We start from the raw sequence: 16496 nt of genomic DNA, 5'->3' as shown, positions 1-16496 counted from the left end.
GTAGCTCGGACTGCACGTGCGCGCCCCGCTGCCCGCCGGAAGGACGGAGCCTGGCTGTGTTTATCTCGTTGGGGACTTAGGCGTCGGTTGGCGCGCAACGGGTTCTAGGCTGCAGGCAGCGCGAGGACCCGCGGCCCCGCCCCGGCCCGGCCTGGCAGGTAGTCTGGGATGGGTTGAGGGGCAAGGAAGAATTGGGGGGGCCGGCGACGCCTCTGCTGAGAGCTGGAGTCATGGGGGAGGGGCCTGAATGATGAGGTGGGGGTGGGGAGGGAACTAGGGGAATGATGGGAAAGGAGAGTGTTAATGGGGAAAGGACTGGAGGAGGATAGTGGTTAGACGGGTGGGAAAGATCTGGTGGCTGAAGGAGACACTGAAGGAAAGTGGAAGGAAGACAAGAGGAGAACGAGGAAGTTGAGCATACTGAAAGGAGGGGGTGCCTGGCGTTGTGGGGGAGGGGAGTCTGAATAGGGTGGAAGAAAACAGTCATTCAGAGAGGAATATCTGTGGCCAAAGGAGACGATCAATGTTAGTTTTTCTTCCTTTCATGGAGGTAGAAAAATGGTGGAGGGCTCTTGGGTGGACCTTGGAGAGGTAGGAGGAGAAAAAAATGAAAAAGCTGCAAAGCTCCCAGGAGATCCAGAAGGGCCACAAATGGGGCGTGGGGATTGCAAGAAACCAGGGAAAGAGATCGATATACATTAAGGGAATGGAAGGATCTTGAAAATGCTGTAGTGATGGGGGATCGGGGAGACCTAAAGATAAGATGAACCTCTCAGACCTGGCTTGGTCTTGCTTTGAGTTGCCTTTGTAGAGGAGAAGCTAAGATTCTCTTTCCACCCTTTTGTTGGAATTGCTTGTTCTATGTGCATTTAAAAACTTTACCTGGACATATTTGAAGGGAGAGTAGAGACTATGAGGGAAGATGAAGGACTTGCATTCCTAAGCCCTTCAACCTCCTAACCCCACAAACCCAGATCCAAGATATTTTGGATTGTGAGCTGGAGTAAGGAAGTGAGAGTAGCTTCTGGCTGTGGCTATTTCAGGTTTTGCAGGATGGCTATTTTAAAGCATGGGGGGCTGGGGATAGCTCAGTTGGTAAAGTACTTGCCTTGCAAGCACAGGGCCCTGGGTTCAATCCCCAGCACCGCAAAAAATAAATAAATAAATAAATTAAAAAAATAAAGCATGGGATGTGGGGTTGGGGGAGGTTGGGTGGGTGGGACTGGTAAGCCAACTGAAAGCCATGTCTTTCCTGCAAGGGGGTCCTCCCTTACTTGAGTTTTTGTTGTTGTTGTTGTTTGTTTGTTTTTTCTTTTGGTTTTTTGTTTTCTGTGTGTGCGCCTGAGGTTTTGCCTGGTTCTCTCTGCCAAGGCTTTTTGAACAGGGAGCCCATGATCCACCCAAACCCAGCAGGTACCTACAAGCAAAGGCATTGCCAGTTTCAAGAGGATTTCCCTGAAAGAGCCCTCAAATGTACCTATTATCACTAGGTTGGCAGGTTGTCTTTAAGAAACCATGACCTCTCATACCCTGGGTCTTTCTCTTGTTCTGCATTAGGGCATTTTTGCTTCCCTTCCCCGTGCACACTGCCATCACTATACCCCTTTTAGGGATCCAAGTAGAGGAAGAACTGCTGGAAATGGTTTTGTTCTCTACTGCAGTAGTAGGGCTGGGGAAGTGGCAGGAGAGAAAACCCCTCTTCCCTACCCCCAACACTAGCACACACATACCTTTCTGGCTTAGGTTTCTAGTCTTGGCAGCATACCAGGCACAACTGTCAAAGGAACTCCTCGTGCCTCTGGGGGCCCTGGGTGACCCCAGTGACAGTGGCTCAGCTTGATGAGAACTTGCTATAAGGGGATAATCAACATGGTAACATGGAGTTCCCTATCTGGGTTGGGGCCCTGTTCCACTCTAAAAGCCTAAAAGCTTTTTTGCTTTAAAGCACCCATGCCAGTTTCAATGGACTGTCTGTAGCTGGCTGGGCTATTAATAGCTATGAGTATTTTGAGATCCCTTTCTCCACCTTTAAGAGCATAGAGATTCTTCGAGAGGTGGCAGTAAGCAGAGCCAGAGTCAGAAGAACACACCGAGCCTGGGAAGGGGGCTTAGAGCTTGTGCCAAGCCAAGGACAGGCTGAATCTGTATGAAAAGGGGCAACCATAATCACCAGATTCTGAGCTGGCATCAGTCTAAAGTGGCCCCGCCCTTTGCAGTGGGAGAACACAGGGCCAGGGCTAGCTCCTTGACCTCAGCAGCCATCCTGGAACAAGGCCAGCCACCTGAGCTGTAACTAGTGTTCCTACAGAGGGGTGGTGTGGGAGGGCTACCAGGGTGACACTTGGAGGCAAGGACTGGACCTGGGCAGTCACAAAAATCCAGGCAGAAACCGTGCCTGAGGAGCCTGTGGCCCTGACTTGTGTGCAGGTAGCAGAGGCAGCAGGCCGTGCCGGGGGGGCATGTTGCTGTAACCAGTGACCCAGGGGATGTTACGGTGGACAGTGCATCTGGAGGGCGGGCCCCGCAGGGTGAACCATGCTGCAGTGGCTGTTGGGCATCGGGTGTACTCCTTCGGGGGTTACTGCTCTGGTGAAGACTACGAGACGCTGCGTCAGATAGATGTGCACATTTTCAATGCAGGTAAGCCAAAGCCAGCACTGTCCCTACGTGCCCACAACAGGGAGGGGGAAAGATGACTGGTTGAGATTTGGTGGTGGTCTCTGAGGCCAAAGGGACTGGGGATAAATGTCTGGTTTGGGAAAAACTGGACATCTTGGAGGGAGGGACAACCAGGGCTGAGCAGAGCTATACCCACAGTGTCCTTGCGTTGGACAAAGCTGCCTCCAGTGAGGTCCGCCATCCGTGGGCAGGCTCCTGTGGTACCTTACATGCGGTATGGACACTCAACCGTCCTCATCGATGACACAGTCTTCCTTTGGGGCGGGCGAAATGACACCGAAGGGGCCTGCAACGTGCTCTATGCCTTTGATGTCAGTGAGTATGGGTCTCAAAGAGAGGCTGTGCTCTACCAAATGGTGCCCTAGGGACCTGGGAAAGGTATGGTTGGAAGTACTGGGTAATAGGGTACCCCACAGGTTAGGAGGGAGTGTCAGAGGTTGCTGACCTTTGTCATTCTCTCACCTCCTTCAGATACTCACAAATGGTCCACACCTCGAGTGTCAGGAACGGTTCCTGGTGCCCGGGATGGACATTCAGCTTGTGTTCTGGGCAAGATCATGTATATTTTTGGGGGCTACGAGCAGCTGGTAAGTCTGGGAAGAAGCTAGAGGTTTAGTGTGGAAATGAGACAGAGGAAGGGGAATTTAGCATGGTGGAATGGGAGGCTTTGTCCTGCTAGCAAGTTTTGAGGGGAGCAGTGGAAAGTCAAAGAGTGACCACTGGCCTTCTCTGTCCTTTCCTTTCTCTTCCCCCTCAGGCGGACTGCTTTTCCAATGACATTCATAAGCTGGATACCAGCACCATGACCTGGACCCTTGTTTGTACAAAGGTCAGCCCTTTCTTTTTCCCAGATCCCCACCCTTCATAGAAATTAGAAAACTCAAATAGAACAGATCCTTTCCCAGTGTCCATGCTGAACATGCTGAAGTTCTCCCCCCCTCTCTGCACCTGCTCAGGGCAATCCTGCACGCTGGAGGGACTTTCACTCAGCCACAATGCTGGGCAGTCACATGTATGTCTTCGGGGGCCGTGCTGACCGCTTTGGGCCATTCCATTCCAACAATGAGATTTATTGCAACCGCATTCGCGTCTTTGACACCAGAACTGAGGCCTGGCTGGATTGCCCACCCACTCCAGTGCTGCCTGAGGGACGCCGGAGCCACTCAGCATGTGAGTGTGTTATTTGCTTGTGGAGTCCCCTGTCCTGCCTCACACTCTAACATTTCACTGTTCTTCCAGTTGGCTACAATGGAGAGCTGTACATCTTTGGTGGCTATAATGCAAGGTTGAACCGGCACTTCCATGACCTCTGGAAGTTTAACCCTGGTAAAAAGCACTGCCTTTAAGGGAGGAACAAGGAGTAATTGAGGTGGGAGGAAAAGAAAAATAATCCTGAGTAGGTGAGGGGCTGGAGGGATGAAGATATTTGGATAGAACAGGTACTGAACTTGTATACATTAACTTCTCTTTAGTATCTTTTACCTGGAAAAAGATTGAACCGAAGGGGAAGGGGCCATGTCCCCGCCGGCGCCAGTGCTGCTGTATTGTTGGTGACAAGATTGTCCTCTTCGGGGGTACCAGGTTAGGAGATGGGGGAGGGCTTAGGAATGGACCAGAGTCTGTGACTAGCAGTGGGAGGTATTTGACCAAGAGGGTCTTGTGGGTTGTGTTTCCTCTTACCTTCATTTCTCTCTCTTTTTTTTTTTTTTTTTTTTGTGGGGCTGGGAATTTGAACCAGGGCCTTGTGCTTGCAAGGGCTATATCCCCAACCCCCCACCTTCATTTCTCTTGATCCCTACAGCCCGTCTCCTGAGGAAGGCCTGGGAGATGAATTTGACCTCATAGATCACTCTGATTTACACATTTTGGACTTTAGTAAGTTATTTCTGAACTGCTCCTGCCATCAGGGTCTCTGTCTTTGGGTGATTTCCAGGACTGAACTTTTCCTCAGCTTTGACTATTTCCCTATCCCAACTCCTCCTTTAAAGGCCCTAGTCTGAAGACTCTGTGCAAACTGGCGGTGATTCAGTATAACCTGGACCAGTCCTGTTTGCCCCATGACATCAGGTACAGCAAGTGGTTGCAAAGGAGGGATTGGTTGAGGGTGAGGTGAGCAGCACAGGTGTGACCTGATTAGTTTGAGTATGGAAGAGACAGATGTTTTGGTTGTGCTGGAGACTTACTGTTCTTATGAGGAATAGGTGGAAGGACAAAGGTATAGTCAGTCACCTGTCAGCTGGGTCAATTATATAGGGAAAAAAAAGTAGCTGGGTGTAGTGAGTGGCACATACCATTAGGTACTCAGGGGCTAAGGCAAGAGAATTGCCAAATTTGAGCTCAGCCTGGGCAGGAGGCCCTGGGTTCAATTCCCAGTTCTGCCCCCCGCTCCGCAACTGTTTTTTGAACCACACTCAGCTTGCTTCCTGAGACCTGAGCTTACATAGTTTTTGTTAAGATGCTGAGAACAACTGATTAAGTCATAGACCTTATGTGCAAAGTAAAGGCAACTTTATAAACTCTGGATCACTAGTTCCAGAATTAAGGAAACTCCTGGCTTCTTGCCTTTGAATTCCATTCTTAGGATCAGATTAAGAACCAAAAGTTCTTTGTGTATCATTTTGCCCTTCTGGGTTATTCTGAGCCACTATCCTTTCTTTGTGTCAATTCACTTTAATTCTTTCTTGAGGGTCTTTGTGTTGAGAATTTGGTGACACAGATTATATAGTCTGAACTGATGGATCCCAAGTTGGCCAGATTGACACATGTACCTAACACCAAGTAGACTGTTGTCTTGGCATGAGGAGATACTTGGTAAATCTTTGTAAAATGAAAAAATTGTAGTAATTTAATTTTAATATGGTGGGAAGGATAGGAGACCCTAGTCAGGGCCTTAAAAGGATGTAAGTTGACAACAAAAATAGGTGTTCTGGTGGGGTTGAGGAGGATGGACTGCCTGGTTAGATCTGAGCAGGGCAGAAAAGTAGGTTGGGATGTTTATTGAGATGAGCACACAGATACCAGGTGTTTGGACTCAGGAATGAAAATATATACATATATGTAAATATGTTTATCTAAACATAAACAGGAAATCCACATGAGCTTGGAGGTGGAGTAGGTGGGGTCTGATCGTTAAACCTGGCAGGTTGTAAGGAAGAGGTGACTGTAGGGAGTTGAGCTGTATTAGACTGGTATGTTCATAGCTTTGGGTCAGGAATTCTGAGTGGGGGCTCTCTCTTCTGCCATTTCTACCTGCCATTGTTGGCTTTCCAGGTGGGAGCTGAATGCCATGACCACCAACAGCAATATCAGTCGCCCCATCGTCTCCTCCCATGGGTAGGAGGAAGTTTCTGCCGCCTCCCCTCCTGAGCCTGCTGTTGACTTCACTGCCCCTGCCCATCTCTCACCTGCCTGCCCCTTTGGACCCTGGACTCAGTATACCTCCATGTGGAGTTGTTGGACTAGAGGTGTTTTGTGCTGTGAATTCAGTGGGGAGCTGTAGTGGGGAGGGCCAGGTCCCTCCCTGCCTTGGGCCAAGGGCCCCTTCCCCTTGGTGCTCTGTTCCTGTCCACCTCCCGACTGCTCCTGGGCCTCTGCCCTGCCCCAGGCCAGCCAGGTAGCTAGGCTTTGCTGGGAAGAGAAGGGAATGGGGAGAAGCAAGCAGTGTCTGAGCCTCAGGAGCTCCCCTCTCCCTCCATGTCCAACCCCTCCATGCTTGAGCCTTGAGCATTGACTGGGAACTGAGAGGAGTTGCAGCTGTTGGCTTGAAACCTCCTTCTCCCCGATGTGGGGAGACGGGGACCAGCAGATAATCCCACTCTTCCCTGAGCTGTTGCTGTACCCTGAATGTCAGCCAGCTCAGATTTTATAAAAATGAATTAAAACCTCCCAACGTGTGGCGTGTTTTTATGAACTACCGTGGCGATGGTAATTGTTAGCAGTGGGACAGGGTGCTGAAGGAGGGGATCCCTGAGGTTCTGCTTCTGAGCCAAGAGTATCAGAAAATCAAATGCCACCAAAGCCTGGCCCGAGCGTCTCAAGCGGAAAGTTGCGACGTTCTCCGCGGATCGGGCTCCTTTGGGCCCTGCTCCAGACCGTCGGCGGCGCTGCTCGTTTTCTGCTCTCATCCGCGCCTTGATACCCAGCCTCCTGGTCACCGGAAGAGGTGGGGTGGGAGCCGCCGTGAGCGGAAGCAGCGCCATTTGTCCTCGGAACGCAGCGGGAGCAATGCTGAGGACCTGTCCGCGCGCTGGCGTTGCAGTCAGGCGTCCGCTTGGGTCTCCGGAGGGCGGGGGCGTAGAGCTCCGGGCCGCGGCCCGCGACCTGTCGAGCGGTGAGGGCGCGGGGTCGGCGGTGAAAGGGAGTGCTGCTGCGGCCTGGCGGGGATAAACTTGGAAGTTTAGTGAGCGCTCGCCACGCGGGGGAAAATCGGAGGTTGGGTGCTTCTGGGCTTAGAACATTATGAGAGGTTTCTTAAAAGCTGGATGAGGGGTTTCCCGCAAGGAGAAAACGCACGTTCAGTAACATGAAGCCAGGAAAGGCCTCGATTTTCTGGGGAAGTCTTAATCAAATTGCGAGTTTAGTAAACATCAGTGTGCAAGCAGAGTTAGGGCTGCGGGGGAGTACGGTAATGAAGTCAGCAGACGCTTCTCATGCAGCTACCTTTCTGAAAGGACAGTAGGAAGAAAAGGCTAACGAATTTTACATTAAGAGCAATAAAACCCTGACCTTATACTTTGAAACGGTGAATTTTTGGGTATCCAGATTATATATCAATTTTGGAGGCATTAAAGGCTTTGAAGAGAAATCAGGGGAGGGGTTGCAACTTTTATTAAGGTAGTCAGAGAAAGCCTCCCTGGGAAGGTGATAATTCAGAAAAGGCTTGAAGGAGGTGAGGGAGCAAGTAATACATCTGGGAGAAGTGTACCAAGCAGAGGCAACGTCAAGTGCACAGAACCTGGGTGAGACCATGCTTTAGTGCTCAGGAATCGTTGGAGGCCGATTGACTGAAGAGGAGTGAAACATGATTAGGAGAGACATTACAGGGTGCTTTCAGACCTTCATAAGAAATGACTTTTACTCTGAGTAGGATTGGGGAGCTTTGAGTTCAGAAGTGACATGATCTGAAGTTTATGTGCAGAAGTGATAAGGTCATTTTTGTTTTGATCTCTCAGGCTGAAGTGGGAAAGATAGCTCTGAGAAGAATAAGATCGGTGGTTGGGAGACCAGTTAAGATGATGAGAGTATGGCAGTGGTAACCAAGTGAGGTTACTCTTGTGGGGTAACCCATGAAGGGATAATTTAAAAGAGGAGAAAGGGGTGAGGAGGGACTGTCCTATGGCTTGGTTGATCGCTGGTGCTACACCTTTGTTTTTTCCTAGTACTGAGGACTGAACTCAAGGGCACTTTACTACTGAGCTACATCCCTAGTCCTTTTTATTTTGAGACAGAATCTTCCTTGGTTGCTGAGGGTGTGGCTAAGTTGATGAGGCTAGCCTGGAACATGTGATTCTCCTGCTCAGCCCCCTGAATCACAGGGATTACAGGTGTACACCACTGTACCTGGCAATCCTATAGATTGAGATCTCTCTCTCTCTTTCTCTCTCTCTCCCCCCGCCTCTCCTTTTCTCCCCCCTCCCTATCCCTCCCTTTCTCTCACTCTCCCTCCCCTTCCTTTCTTCCTTCTTTCCTTCCTTCCTGTGCTTAACTTCTGAGCCATATCCCCAGCCTTTTTTATTTATTTATTTTGTTTGTTTTGCGGTGCTGGGGATCGAACCCAGGGCCTTGTGCTTGCAAGGCAAGCACTCTACTGACTGAGCTATCTCCCCAGCCCAGCCTTTTTTATTTTGAGACCAGGTCTTGCTAAATTGTTTAGGGTCTCTCTTAAGTTGCTGACCCTGGCTTCAAACTTATGATCCTTCTGCCTCAGCCTCCTGATTCCTGGAATTACCTCACCCAGCAGCCCTATATCTTTGTTAGTAAGATGAGGCTCCATGTAGCTGAAATATTTGAAGAGTTAAGTATTATTGAAATATCATCGTTACACCTGTGCTATCTAGGACTTATAATAATGATTGGTCTGATGGTAAAGATGGAGTGGATCTGAGGAATGGGAATGAGATGTCTTTACTGCATAGGGAGATACTAAGCTGAGTTGTGTAATCATCCCCACTTTTGCAGGTATAGCTGACATGTCATTTGAGGAACTGTTGAAATTGCAGAGCCAGGTGGGAACTAAGACATATAAACAATTGGTAGCTGGAAACATCACTAAGAAGCAAGGTTCTAGACCACCTATCCAAAATGCATGTGTTGCAGATAAGCACAGGTAAGGTGTAAGATCTGTCCTAGGAGTTGGATACCCAGGACCTTGAATAGGGGAATAAGGGTCTGCTTGCTTTCCCTCTTTTTTCCCTTTTTTTTTTTTAACGTGGTACTGGTGATTGAACTCAGGGATGCATTACTACTGAGCTGCATTCCCCAGCCCTTTTTAATTTTTTAATTTTTTAATTTTTTTTTTTTTTTTTTTTTTTTTTTTTTTTGCGGTGCTGGGGATTGAACATGCAAGGCAGGCACTCTACCAACTGAGCTATATCCCCAGCCCCCTTTTTAATTTTTGAGACAGGGTCTCACTAAGTTGTCCAGGCTGGCCTTGAACTTGCAATCCTCCTGCCTCAACATCCCAAGTAGCTGAGATTACTGGCATGTGCTGCTATGCCCAGCTAGGTGCCTGTTTTCTTCTGTGGCAGATGAGAAGCCTTTGACCAAGAGTGGAGTCTCCTTGACCCGTCCTTATAATTTTCTTCATAGGCCTCTGGAAATGTCAGCCAAGGTTCGAGTGCCATTTTTACGTCAGGTTGTTCCAGTCAGTAAGAAGGTAAGGAAGAGGCAGGAAGCAGTTTCTCAGTGAGAGGAAACTGAGCAGTGTTTTATAGTCTCTGTGTTCTTTTCCAAGGTGGCCCGGGACCCCCGCTTTGATGATCTGTCAGGAGAATATAATCCTGAGGTATTTGACAAAACATATCAATTCTTAAATGACATCAGAGCGAAAGAGAAAGAGGTATGCAGCTTGACATCAGTTCATGAGTATTTTTGGGGCGTGGGAAACCAGGATAGAGGTTAGAGAGTAGGCAGAGGAGAACAGGAAGATTTACTTTTTAGAAGGGGGTGGTACCAAGGGTTGAACTCAGGGGTACTTGACCACTGAGCCACATCCCTAGCGCCGTTTTGTATTTTATTTAGAGACAGGGTCTCACTGAGTTGCTTCGGGCCTAGCTTTTGCTGAGGCTGGCTTTGAACTTGTGATCTCCTGCCTCAGCCTTCTTAGCTGGGATTACAGTCATGCACTACTATGTCGTTTAGCAGGAAGCTTTACTTTTTAAAATTAAGACCTTTTAAAATTGACATAGTAATCATACATGTTTATGGGATATAGTGTGGCATTTCAGTACACGTATTCAATGTATAATGGTCAGATCAATATAATTGGCATATTTTTCACCTGCAACATTTTTTTTTGTCGTTCTTGGGAACATTAAAAATTCTATGGATTCTTCCTTTTTTTTTTTTTTAATATTTTTTGATCGTCAGTGGATCTTTTTATTTTATTTATTTATACGTGGTGCTGAGGATTGAACCCAGGGCCTCACACATGCCAGGTAAGCGCTCTATCACTGAGCCACAACTCCAGCCCTCTATGGTCTAGTTTGAAACATTCAGTTCATTGTTGTCAGTGGTAGTTATCCTGCTATGCTATAGAGCCTTGGAAGTCATCTTCCTCCATCTACACCCTCCCCACCTTTTTTTTCCCTGCTCTGTGGTACTTGGGATTGAATCCTGGGGGGCCCTACCATTGAGCTACATCTGCAGTCCTCTTTAAAATCTTTATTTTGAGACGGTCTTGCAAAATTGCCTGGATTGACTTCAAACTTGTGATCCTCCTGCCTCAGCCTCCTGAGTAGCTGGGATTACAGGTGTGCACCACTCTGCCCAGCCCAGCTACACCCCTATACCTGTTAACCATCCTCTCTCTGTCCCTCCCTACCCTACACCCTTCACAGGCTGTTCTTCTTTGAGATCAGCTTTAGCTTCCACATATAAGAGAACAAGGGACTGGGGTTGTGGCTCATGGTAGAGTGCTCACCTAGCATGCATGAGGCACTAGATTCAATTCTTGGCACTGTGTGAAAAGCAAAGATATCATGTCCATCTACAACTAAGAAAAATTTTTAAAAAATTTTTTTAAAAAGGTGAGAACAAGAAAACATGAAGTTTTTGTCTTTTTGTGCCTGACTTGTTTCACTTAACATTGCTTTAGCTTTCAAATCATAAAAAGGATAATAAGGGCTGGGGCTATAGCTCAGTGGTAGAACTTGGGCTTTATTAGCCATGTGAAGTTGTGGGTTCCATCCCCAGCACCACACACACAGGAAATGAAGATAAAATTCCTGTAAATTCCATTTTGTAAACTTCTTAGAATAATGTTTGGCACAGACTTTCAGCTAACATTTACAGAATGCTTACCATATGATTGATTTTCCAATGTGGAGCTTGTGAAAAAACAGTTGAAGAAGCACCATTCAGGGGAGGAGCATGAGAAACTACAGCAGCTGCTTCAGCGAATGGTACGTAGATGATACAGCAGGTGGGTAGTGAGCATGGTTAAAGGCAGTAGCTCATGCCTTCTTATTCCATCTCATCTTTGCTTCTCAGGAACAGCAAGAAATGGCACAGCAGGAACGAAAGCGGCAGCAGGAATTGCGCCTGGCCCTGAAGCAGGAGCAGCGGACTCAGGCTCAGCAGGGTCATCGACCATACTTTCTGAAGAAATGTGAGTGGGGCACAACTCTTGCCAACTGATTGTAGGGTGGGTACAGAGGCCATAGTGGTAGGGTACTGTGTTGGGAGTCCATGAGCCCCTTTAAAAATTCATGGAGTATAATCCCAGTGACTTGGGAGGCTGAGGCAGGAGGATCACAAGTTTGAGGGCAGCCTAAGCAACTTAGTGAGACCCTGTCTCAAAAAAAATTTTTTTTTAAGAGTTAGAGATGCAGCTCAGTGGTTAAGTGACCCTGGGTTAAATCCCCAAATTAAAAAAAAAAAGAAAAAAAAAATGCATGAAGGCTGGATCCCACAATAACTTGGAGGAAAGTGGAATACTAAGGAAGAGTTATTTGTAACCACTCTTTTATCCCTAATTAGATTATGACAGCGATTGATGCTTTTATTCACCCCCAACACATGCATGCTGGGTAGGGCACATAGAAGGAGTTCACAGTTGGTTTAGTTGAGTAAGACTGGGTCATACAAAAAGTTGGCTTAAGCTGGGTATGTAGCTCAGTGGTAGAGTGCTTCCCTAGCATGCATGAGACCCTGGGTTCAAGCCCTGGTACCACACACATGAAAATATTGGCTTGCTCACACACATCAGTGAGCTCCAGACAACTCACATATCTCAGCATGAGGCTGGAAATTATTGACCAGGGAAAAGGAAAAGGGGGCCTTCCTCCTTTGCTCACCAATTTGGTTTCTTCTTGTAATCTAGCTGAGCAGCGTCAGTTGGTCCTAGCTGAGAAGTTCAAGGAGCTGAAGCGCAGCAAGAAGCTGGAGAGTTTCTTGAGTCGAAAGAGGCATCGAAATGCAGGCAAGGACAAGAGACATCTTCCTTTGAGCAGAGAGTACTGATGAACTGTCATCTGTCTTCCACTGCTTAGGGAGACAAGGATCTGTGGAGACATGGATCATGGGCTCATCCTTTAGGTTCTTTGCTGTTCAAGGGCAAGGATCACAGCCAACCTTGAACTCAGAAGATTAGAGCTCTTGGACTCCCCCTAGAGCAGGACAAGAAGAGTAGCTCAGCCTTTTGCTATGCCACACTGACTGTATTTGGATCTGGTTCATTATGTCCTTCTGCCTTTCTTCCATCCTTGCCTTAAACCAGTGATTCTGGTACTAAAAGAAAAGGGGCCATGAAATCTGTGGCTACAGGCTTTGAACTTTATTATATAGGAATCATTTCATAAACATTTCTGTTGTTAATTTTTTATTGTGTTGCTATTTTGTGGAATACCTAGAACTCTATTAGTGGGCCATTTACAGAGATAAGCAACCAACCCTAAATTTCTACAAGTGAGAAGTCAGATCAGATTCTCCTACTTAAATCTGGGTCCTGAAAAAATTACAGTTATTTAAAGGGTGAACCAGTCACATAACTTACTTGGTTTTGAATGTAAGAGGAAGTAGGAGGTAGGGACATAAAGCTTTGCTGAACTCAGAGCAGTAGCACATGCCTGTAATCCCAGTGGCTGGGGAGGCTGTGGTATGAGGATCCCAAGTTCAAAGCCAACATCAGCAATTTAGCCAAGCACCAAACAACCTAGTTAGATTCTGTCTCAAAATTAAAAAAATAAAAAGGGCCAGGGATCTAACTTAGTGGTAAAGCACCTTTGGGTTTAATTCTTAGGACCAAAGATAAAAAGGGGCTGGGGCTGGGAATGTGTCTTAGTTATAGAGTATCTGTAGTACCACAAAAGGGAAAATAAAAATGTATCCATTGCTTGATGTCTCTGGAGTGGGAGAAAGATGTCCTGATGTTAGAAATGGAAGCTGTGGAATGCTTTTCTCCCATAATTATAAGCCTAGGACCATAGCTACCAGTGTAATTTGCCTTGCCAGGAGAGTGCTACAGGGTCCCAGGTATCGAGTGTCAGTTCTATCTTAAATGGATTCTATTTTAAATGGATTCTGACTGATTAAAAGCAGAAAACTTTGTCCAACTATCAGAACTACTAAGAATGCTAGAGAGTAACTCCAAATTGGGGGGAAGAAGGCAAGGATAAAGTCTAGTAATTAAAAATACTCTGTAACTCTGTCTTAGAACCAGAATGTTGATATGAAGGTGCCTTGATGTCACCGAAATGTACTCTCCACTTTCTCCTGCTTTGTTCTGATTATCCAGGCCTTGGTCACATGGCTGTAAGGTGGGCTGGAAAAGCCGGAATCTAGTTTTTACATGGTGGGAGGAGTCTTCTGTCTAGAGTTAAGGGGAGTTTCCCCGATGGCTGGTGATCAGAACACATAAATGTCCAAGTAAGTACTGGCCACCGCAGGCCTTCAGACTGCCACTGTCACCCTTCAACAAGGACCCAGAGGAGACACTGGGAAACTTGCTTCATTTGAGGGTTTTTTGTTTTGGGTAATAACTTTATTGAAATGTAATTCAGATACCTTAAAATTTATGCCTTCAAGGTGAATAGTAGTTTTTAGTACAGTAACAAAATTGTGCAACCATTACCACAATGTGAGAATACTTTTGAAACCTCCAAAAGAAACCTTATGTCCTTTAGTGGTCATCTTCCATTTCCTTCCTTTCTCCCAGCCTTAGGCAGTAACCGTCTGTTATTTGTCTCTATAGAATTGCTTATTTGGGACACTTTATATAGATGGAGTCAAAATGTGTGTATGTTTTCCCCTTCTAAGTCTTGAGATTGTCAGATAAGAGTAACCATCATAGGATCCCCCACCCCTGTACTGGAAATTGAACCCTGGGATGCTTTACCCTTGAGCTACATCTCTAACCCTTTTCATTTTGAAGAAATTGCTCAGATTGGCCTGGAACCTGTATCCTGCCTCAGTCTCCCAAATTCCTAGGGTTACAAGGCATGTGTCACTGTGCCAAGGCCCCTAACTAGCTGTGGGGACCTAGGGAATGTGGCTGTGAGGATAGCCTCACAAAGGAGCAGGGGTGGGCAAGAGAAAAACATACTTCTGTCTCTTGAGTTACCTTAGAAATTAAGGCAACTGTCTGCTCTCATGGGATGGATGATCCTGAGGGCGGAGGAGGAGGTCAGGTCGGCCTGGTGCTTGTAATAGGGTAGGTCATACCTAAGTCACCTACTCCCTGGATTCCCACAAGTCAACTAGGCCAGAGTTGGGATGGGTGAACTGTGTGCTGTGGAGTGTGGACAACACAGGCCTTGTACCAAGGTCAGAGGTTTTGGGGCCAAAATTGGTGTGAATTTTTAGAGGGCTGGCTGGGTGTGGTGACACATGCCTATAATTCCAGTTGCTTGAGAGGCTGAGGAAGGAGGATGGCAAGTTCAAAGCCAGCCTCAGCAATTTAGTGAGACCCTGTCTCAAAAAAAGGGATGGAGGGCTTTGAATGTGACTCAAATGAGTACAAAGAAAAATTTTTTGGAGGACTAGGATGTGTAGGTCAGTGGTAGAGCACTTAGTATGCACAGGGCCCTGGATTTGATGTCCCGCACCACCCTCCCCCCTAAAAAATATTGCTGGATGGAGACTTAGTCCATTGCAGAAGAACCAGGATACCGAGGTTCTGGGTGGCTATAGAATGCGTAAAGAGTTGAGCTAGTGCATGAGTTCAGGATGTACAGCTCAGTTAATGCAGTAAACCATGGAGTCAGTGGCAGGATGTGGGGTGGGGTTGGCCATACAAGAAAGTCCACATGTGTGGACTCTGTCCACATGTGTGGTGTATACTGGCCTGGATATTAGAGCCCACAGCAGGGGTGTATTATGGATGTAGATTTGATTATAAAAGGGAATTTATTAAATTGGCTTTCTGACTAGAAGGTGAATAGTCGCACAGAGGTCATCTGCAGGCTGGAGAGCTAGAGGAACTAGTACCTGCTCAGTTCAAGAACTGGAGCCTCAGAACAATAGGGATCAGTGATTAGTCCCAATTTGGGACTAAAGGAAATTCCCTGGAGAATCCTTGGTTAGAATGTGCTTTGGCAGAGTAAAGGAGATGGTGTCTGATGTCCTCAGGCAATTGCAATAGCAATCAAAGAACCTTCTCAAGAATTGATCTGTGTCTGCTGTTGCTTCCTTGTTCTTCCGATTTCGTTCCATCTAAGCCCCCAACCTACTGGACTGCTGCCCACACCTAGGGTGGGCAAGTGCCACTTTGCTCTCCCACATGCAAATCATTCCCAGAAACACCCTCATTGAGACACCCAGAAGCCTCTTAATCTTAGGCATCTCTTAACCCAAGTTGACAATTCAGATTAACCTTCACAAGGGAATAGAGTTCAGAGAAGGTCAGAAGGGTCTGGCACCTGAGCACTAGCTTGGCTGGATCAATAAAAGGCATGGTCTCCGCTACAAAAGAGAGGCACACTCAAGTCCCAAACTGCAGCACCCCATGCATTGAGCCTACTACTGCCCCTGCCTGTTGCTTGTTGCCTCTGTTCTCTGCCACTCCAGGGCAGCCACGGGCCAGCACTTGCTGTGAGACCTACCAAAATCTCCCTGGGGCCAGTACTGCAAAGCATTCAAGCCCTCAGTCCTTTGGTGATGCCCTGCCCTCTGTTCCATTGCTTCCTCTTGATTACCTTGACTTTCCCAGGCCCTTGCCTTTTTCCCTTAATAGACTATTCCTAAACTCAGTCCTAAGGCTATGTTCTTTCTGCCTAGCGTCTGTGTCTTCCCTTAGCACCTGACCCTTCCTCACCCTTCTTCCCCCTCCTTTTTTCTGTAACTCTCTCCCTGTCACTGCTGAGCTTTAAGAACCCTGGACTCCTTCCCTCCTCCCCACAGTCCCTGCCAAGATGCAGAACCCCTGGCATTGGGTCCCCTAATCTGCTCTGCACAGCCTCAATGTGGGTGGGACCAGAGCAGCCAATCAGTGGGCAGCAAACCTCCCCCACAGCAGCATGGCTTGCCTAGGGGGTTAGTTGGAGGTAGGAATTCCAGGACAGTGTGTGCTGCTCTACCAGAAGAGGAATGGAGGAGCTTATGAGAGGAAATAATGGCTGTATTCCTAAGTCTGCTTCTAACCACTGGGTCAAAGACACAGG

At 47.4% G+C, this 16496-nt stretch overlaps 2 protein-coding genes across 4 annotated transcripts; both read left to right on the top strand.

The window, feature by feature from the left end:
* Positions 1 to 2: 2 nt before the first annotated feature.
* Positions 3 to 6564, top strand: KLHDC3 (kelch domain containing 3). Its single transcript, XM_079148104.1, has 11 exons — positions 3 to 158; positions 2428 to 2640; positions 2818 to 2994; positions 3151 to 3266; positions 3437 to 3508; positions 3636 to 3849; positions 3919 to 4005; positions 4152 to 4260; positions 4481 to 4554; positions 4668 to 4746; positions 5950 to 6564. Exons 2-11 carry the CDS (start codon positions 2487 to 2489, stop codon positions 6014 to 6016), a joined length of 1149 nt encoding a protein of 382 aa, XP_079004230.1. The 5' UTR covers positions 3 to 158; positions 2428 to 2486; the 3' UTR covers positions 6017 to 6564.
* A 286-nt stretch (positions 6565 to 6850) lies between these two features.
* RRP36 (ribosomal RNA processing 36) lies at positions 6851 to 12721 on the top strand. Of its 3 annotated transcripts, none has more exons than XM_079148107.1 (7): positions 6851 to 7009; positions 8857 to 9004; positions 9487 to 9553; positions 9632 to 9682; positions 11226 to 11300; positions 11389 to 11506; positions 12221 to 12721. In XM_079148107.1, the coding sequence occupies exons 1-7, from the start codon at positions 6904 to 6906 to the stop codon at positions 12358 to 12360; spliced, it is 705 nt and encodes a 234-aa protein (XP_079004233.1). In that variant the 5' UTR covers positions 6851 to 6903; the 3' UTR covers positions 12361 to 12721. The 3 variants fall into 3 exon arrangements, with proteins under 3 accessions (XP_079004233.1, XP_079004232.1, XP_079004234.1); XM_079148106.1 differs by having other exon boundaries at positions 9632 to 9736; XM_079148108.1 differs by lacking the exon at positions 11226 to 11300 and having other exon boundaries at positions 9632 to 9736.
* The last annotated feature ends 3775 nt before the right edge of the window (positions 12722 to 16496 follow it).

Source organism: Sciurus vulgaris (assembly GCF_902686455.1).
Source record: "Sciurus vulgaris genome assembly, chromosome: 7".
Lineage (NCBI taxonomy): Eukaryota > Metazoa > Chordata > Mammalia > Rodentia > Sciuridae > Sciurus > Sciurus vulgaris.
This window is presented reverse-complemented; position numbering and strand designations above follow the sequence as displayed.

Excerpts from the sequence above, each read along its gene's own strand:
- KLHDC3 (XM_079148104.1), top strand. The coding sequence starts at position 2,487 with ATGTTACGGTGGACAGTGCATCTGGAGGGCGGGCCCCGCAGGGTGAAC. Across the intron at positions 2,641-2,817 it reads TGTGCACATTTTCAATGCAG|TGTCCTTGCGTTGGACAAAG; the intron begins GTAAGCCAAAGC and ends CTATACCCACAG. Across the intron at positions 3,509-3,635 it reads GGACCCTTGTTTGTACAAAG|GGCAATCCTGCACGCTGGAG; the intron begins GTCAGCCCTTTC and ends GCACCTGCTCAG.
- RRP36 (XM_079148106.1), top strand. The coding sequence starts at position 6,904 with ATGCTGAGGACCTGTCCGCGCGCTGGCGTTGCAGTCAGGCGTCCGCTT. Across the intron at positions 11,301-11,388 it reads AGCAGCTGCTTCAGCGAATG|GAACAGCAAGAAATGGCACA; the intron begins GTACGTAGATGA and ends TTTGCTTCTCAG. Across the intron at positions 11,507-12,220 it reads ACCATACTTTCTGAAGAAAT|CTGAGCAGCGTCAGTTGGTC; the intron begins GTGAGTGGGGCA and ends CTTGTAATCTAG.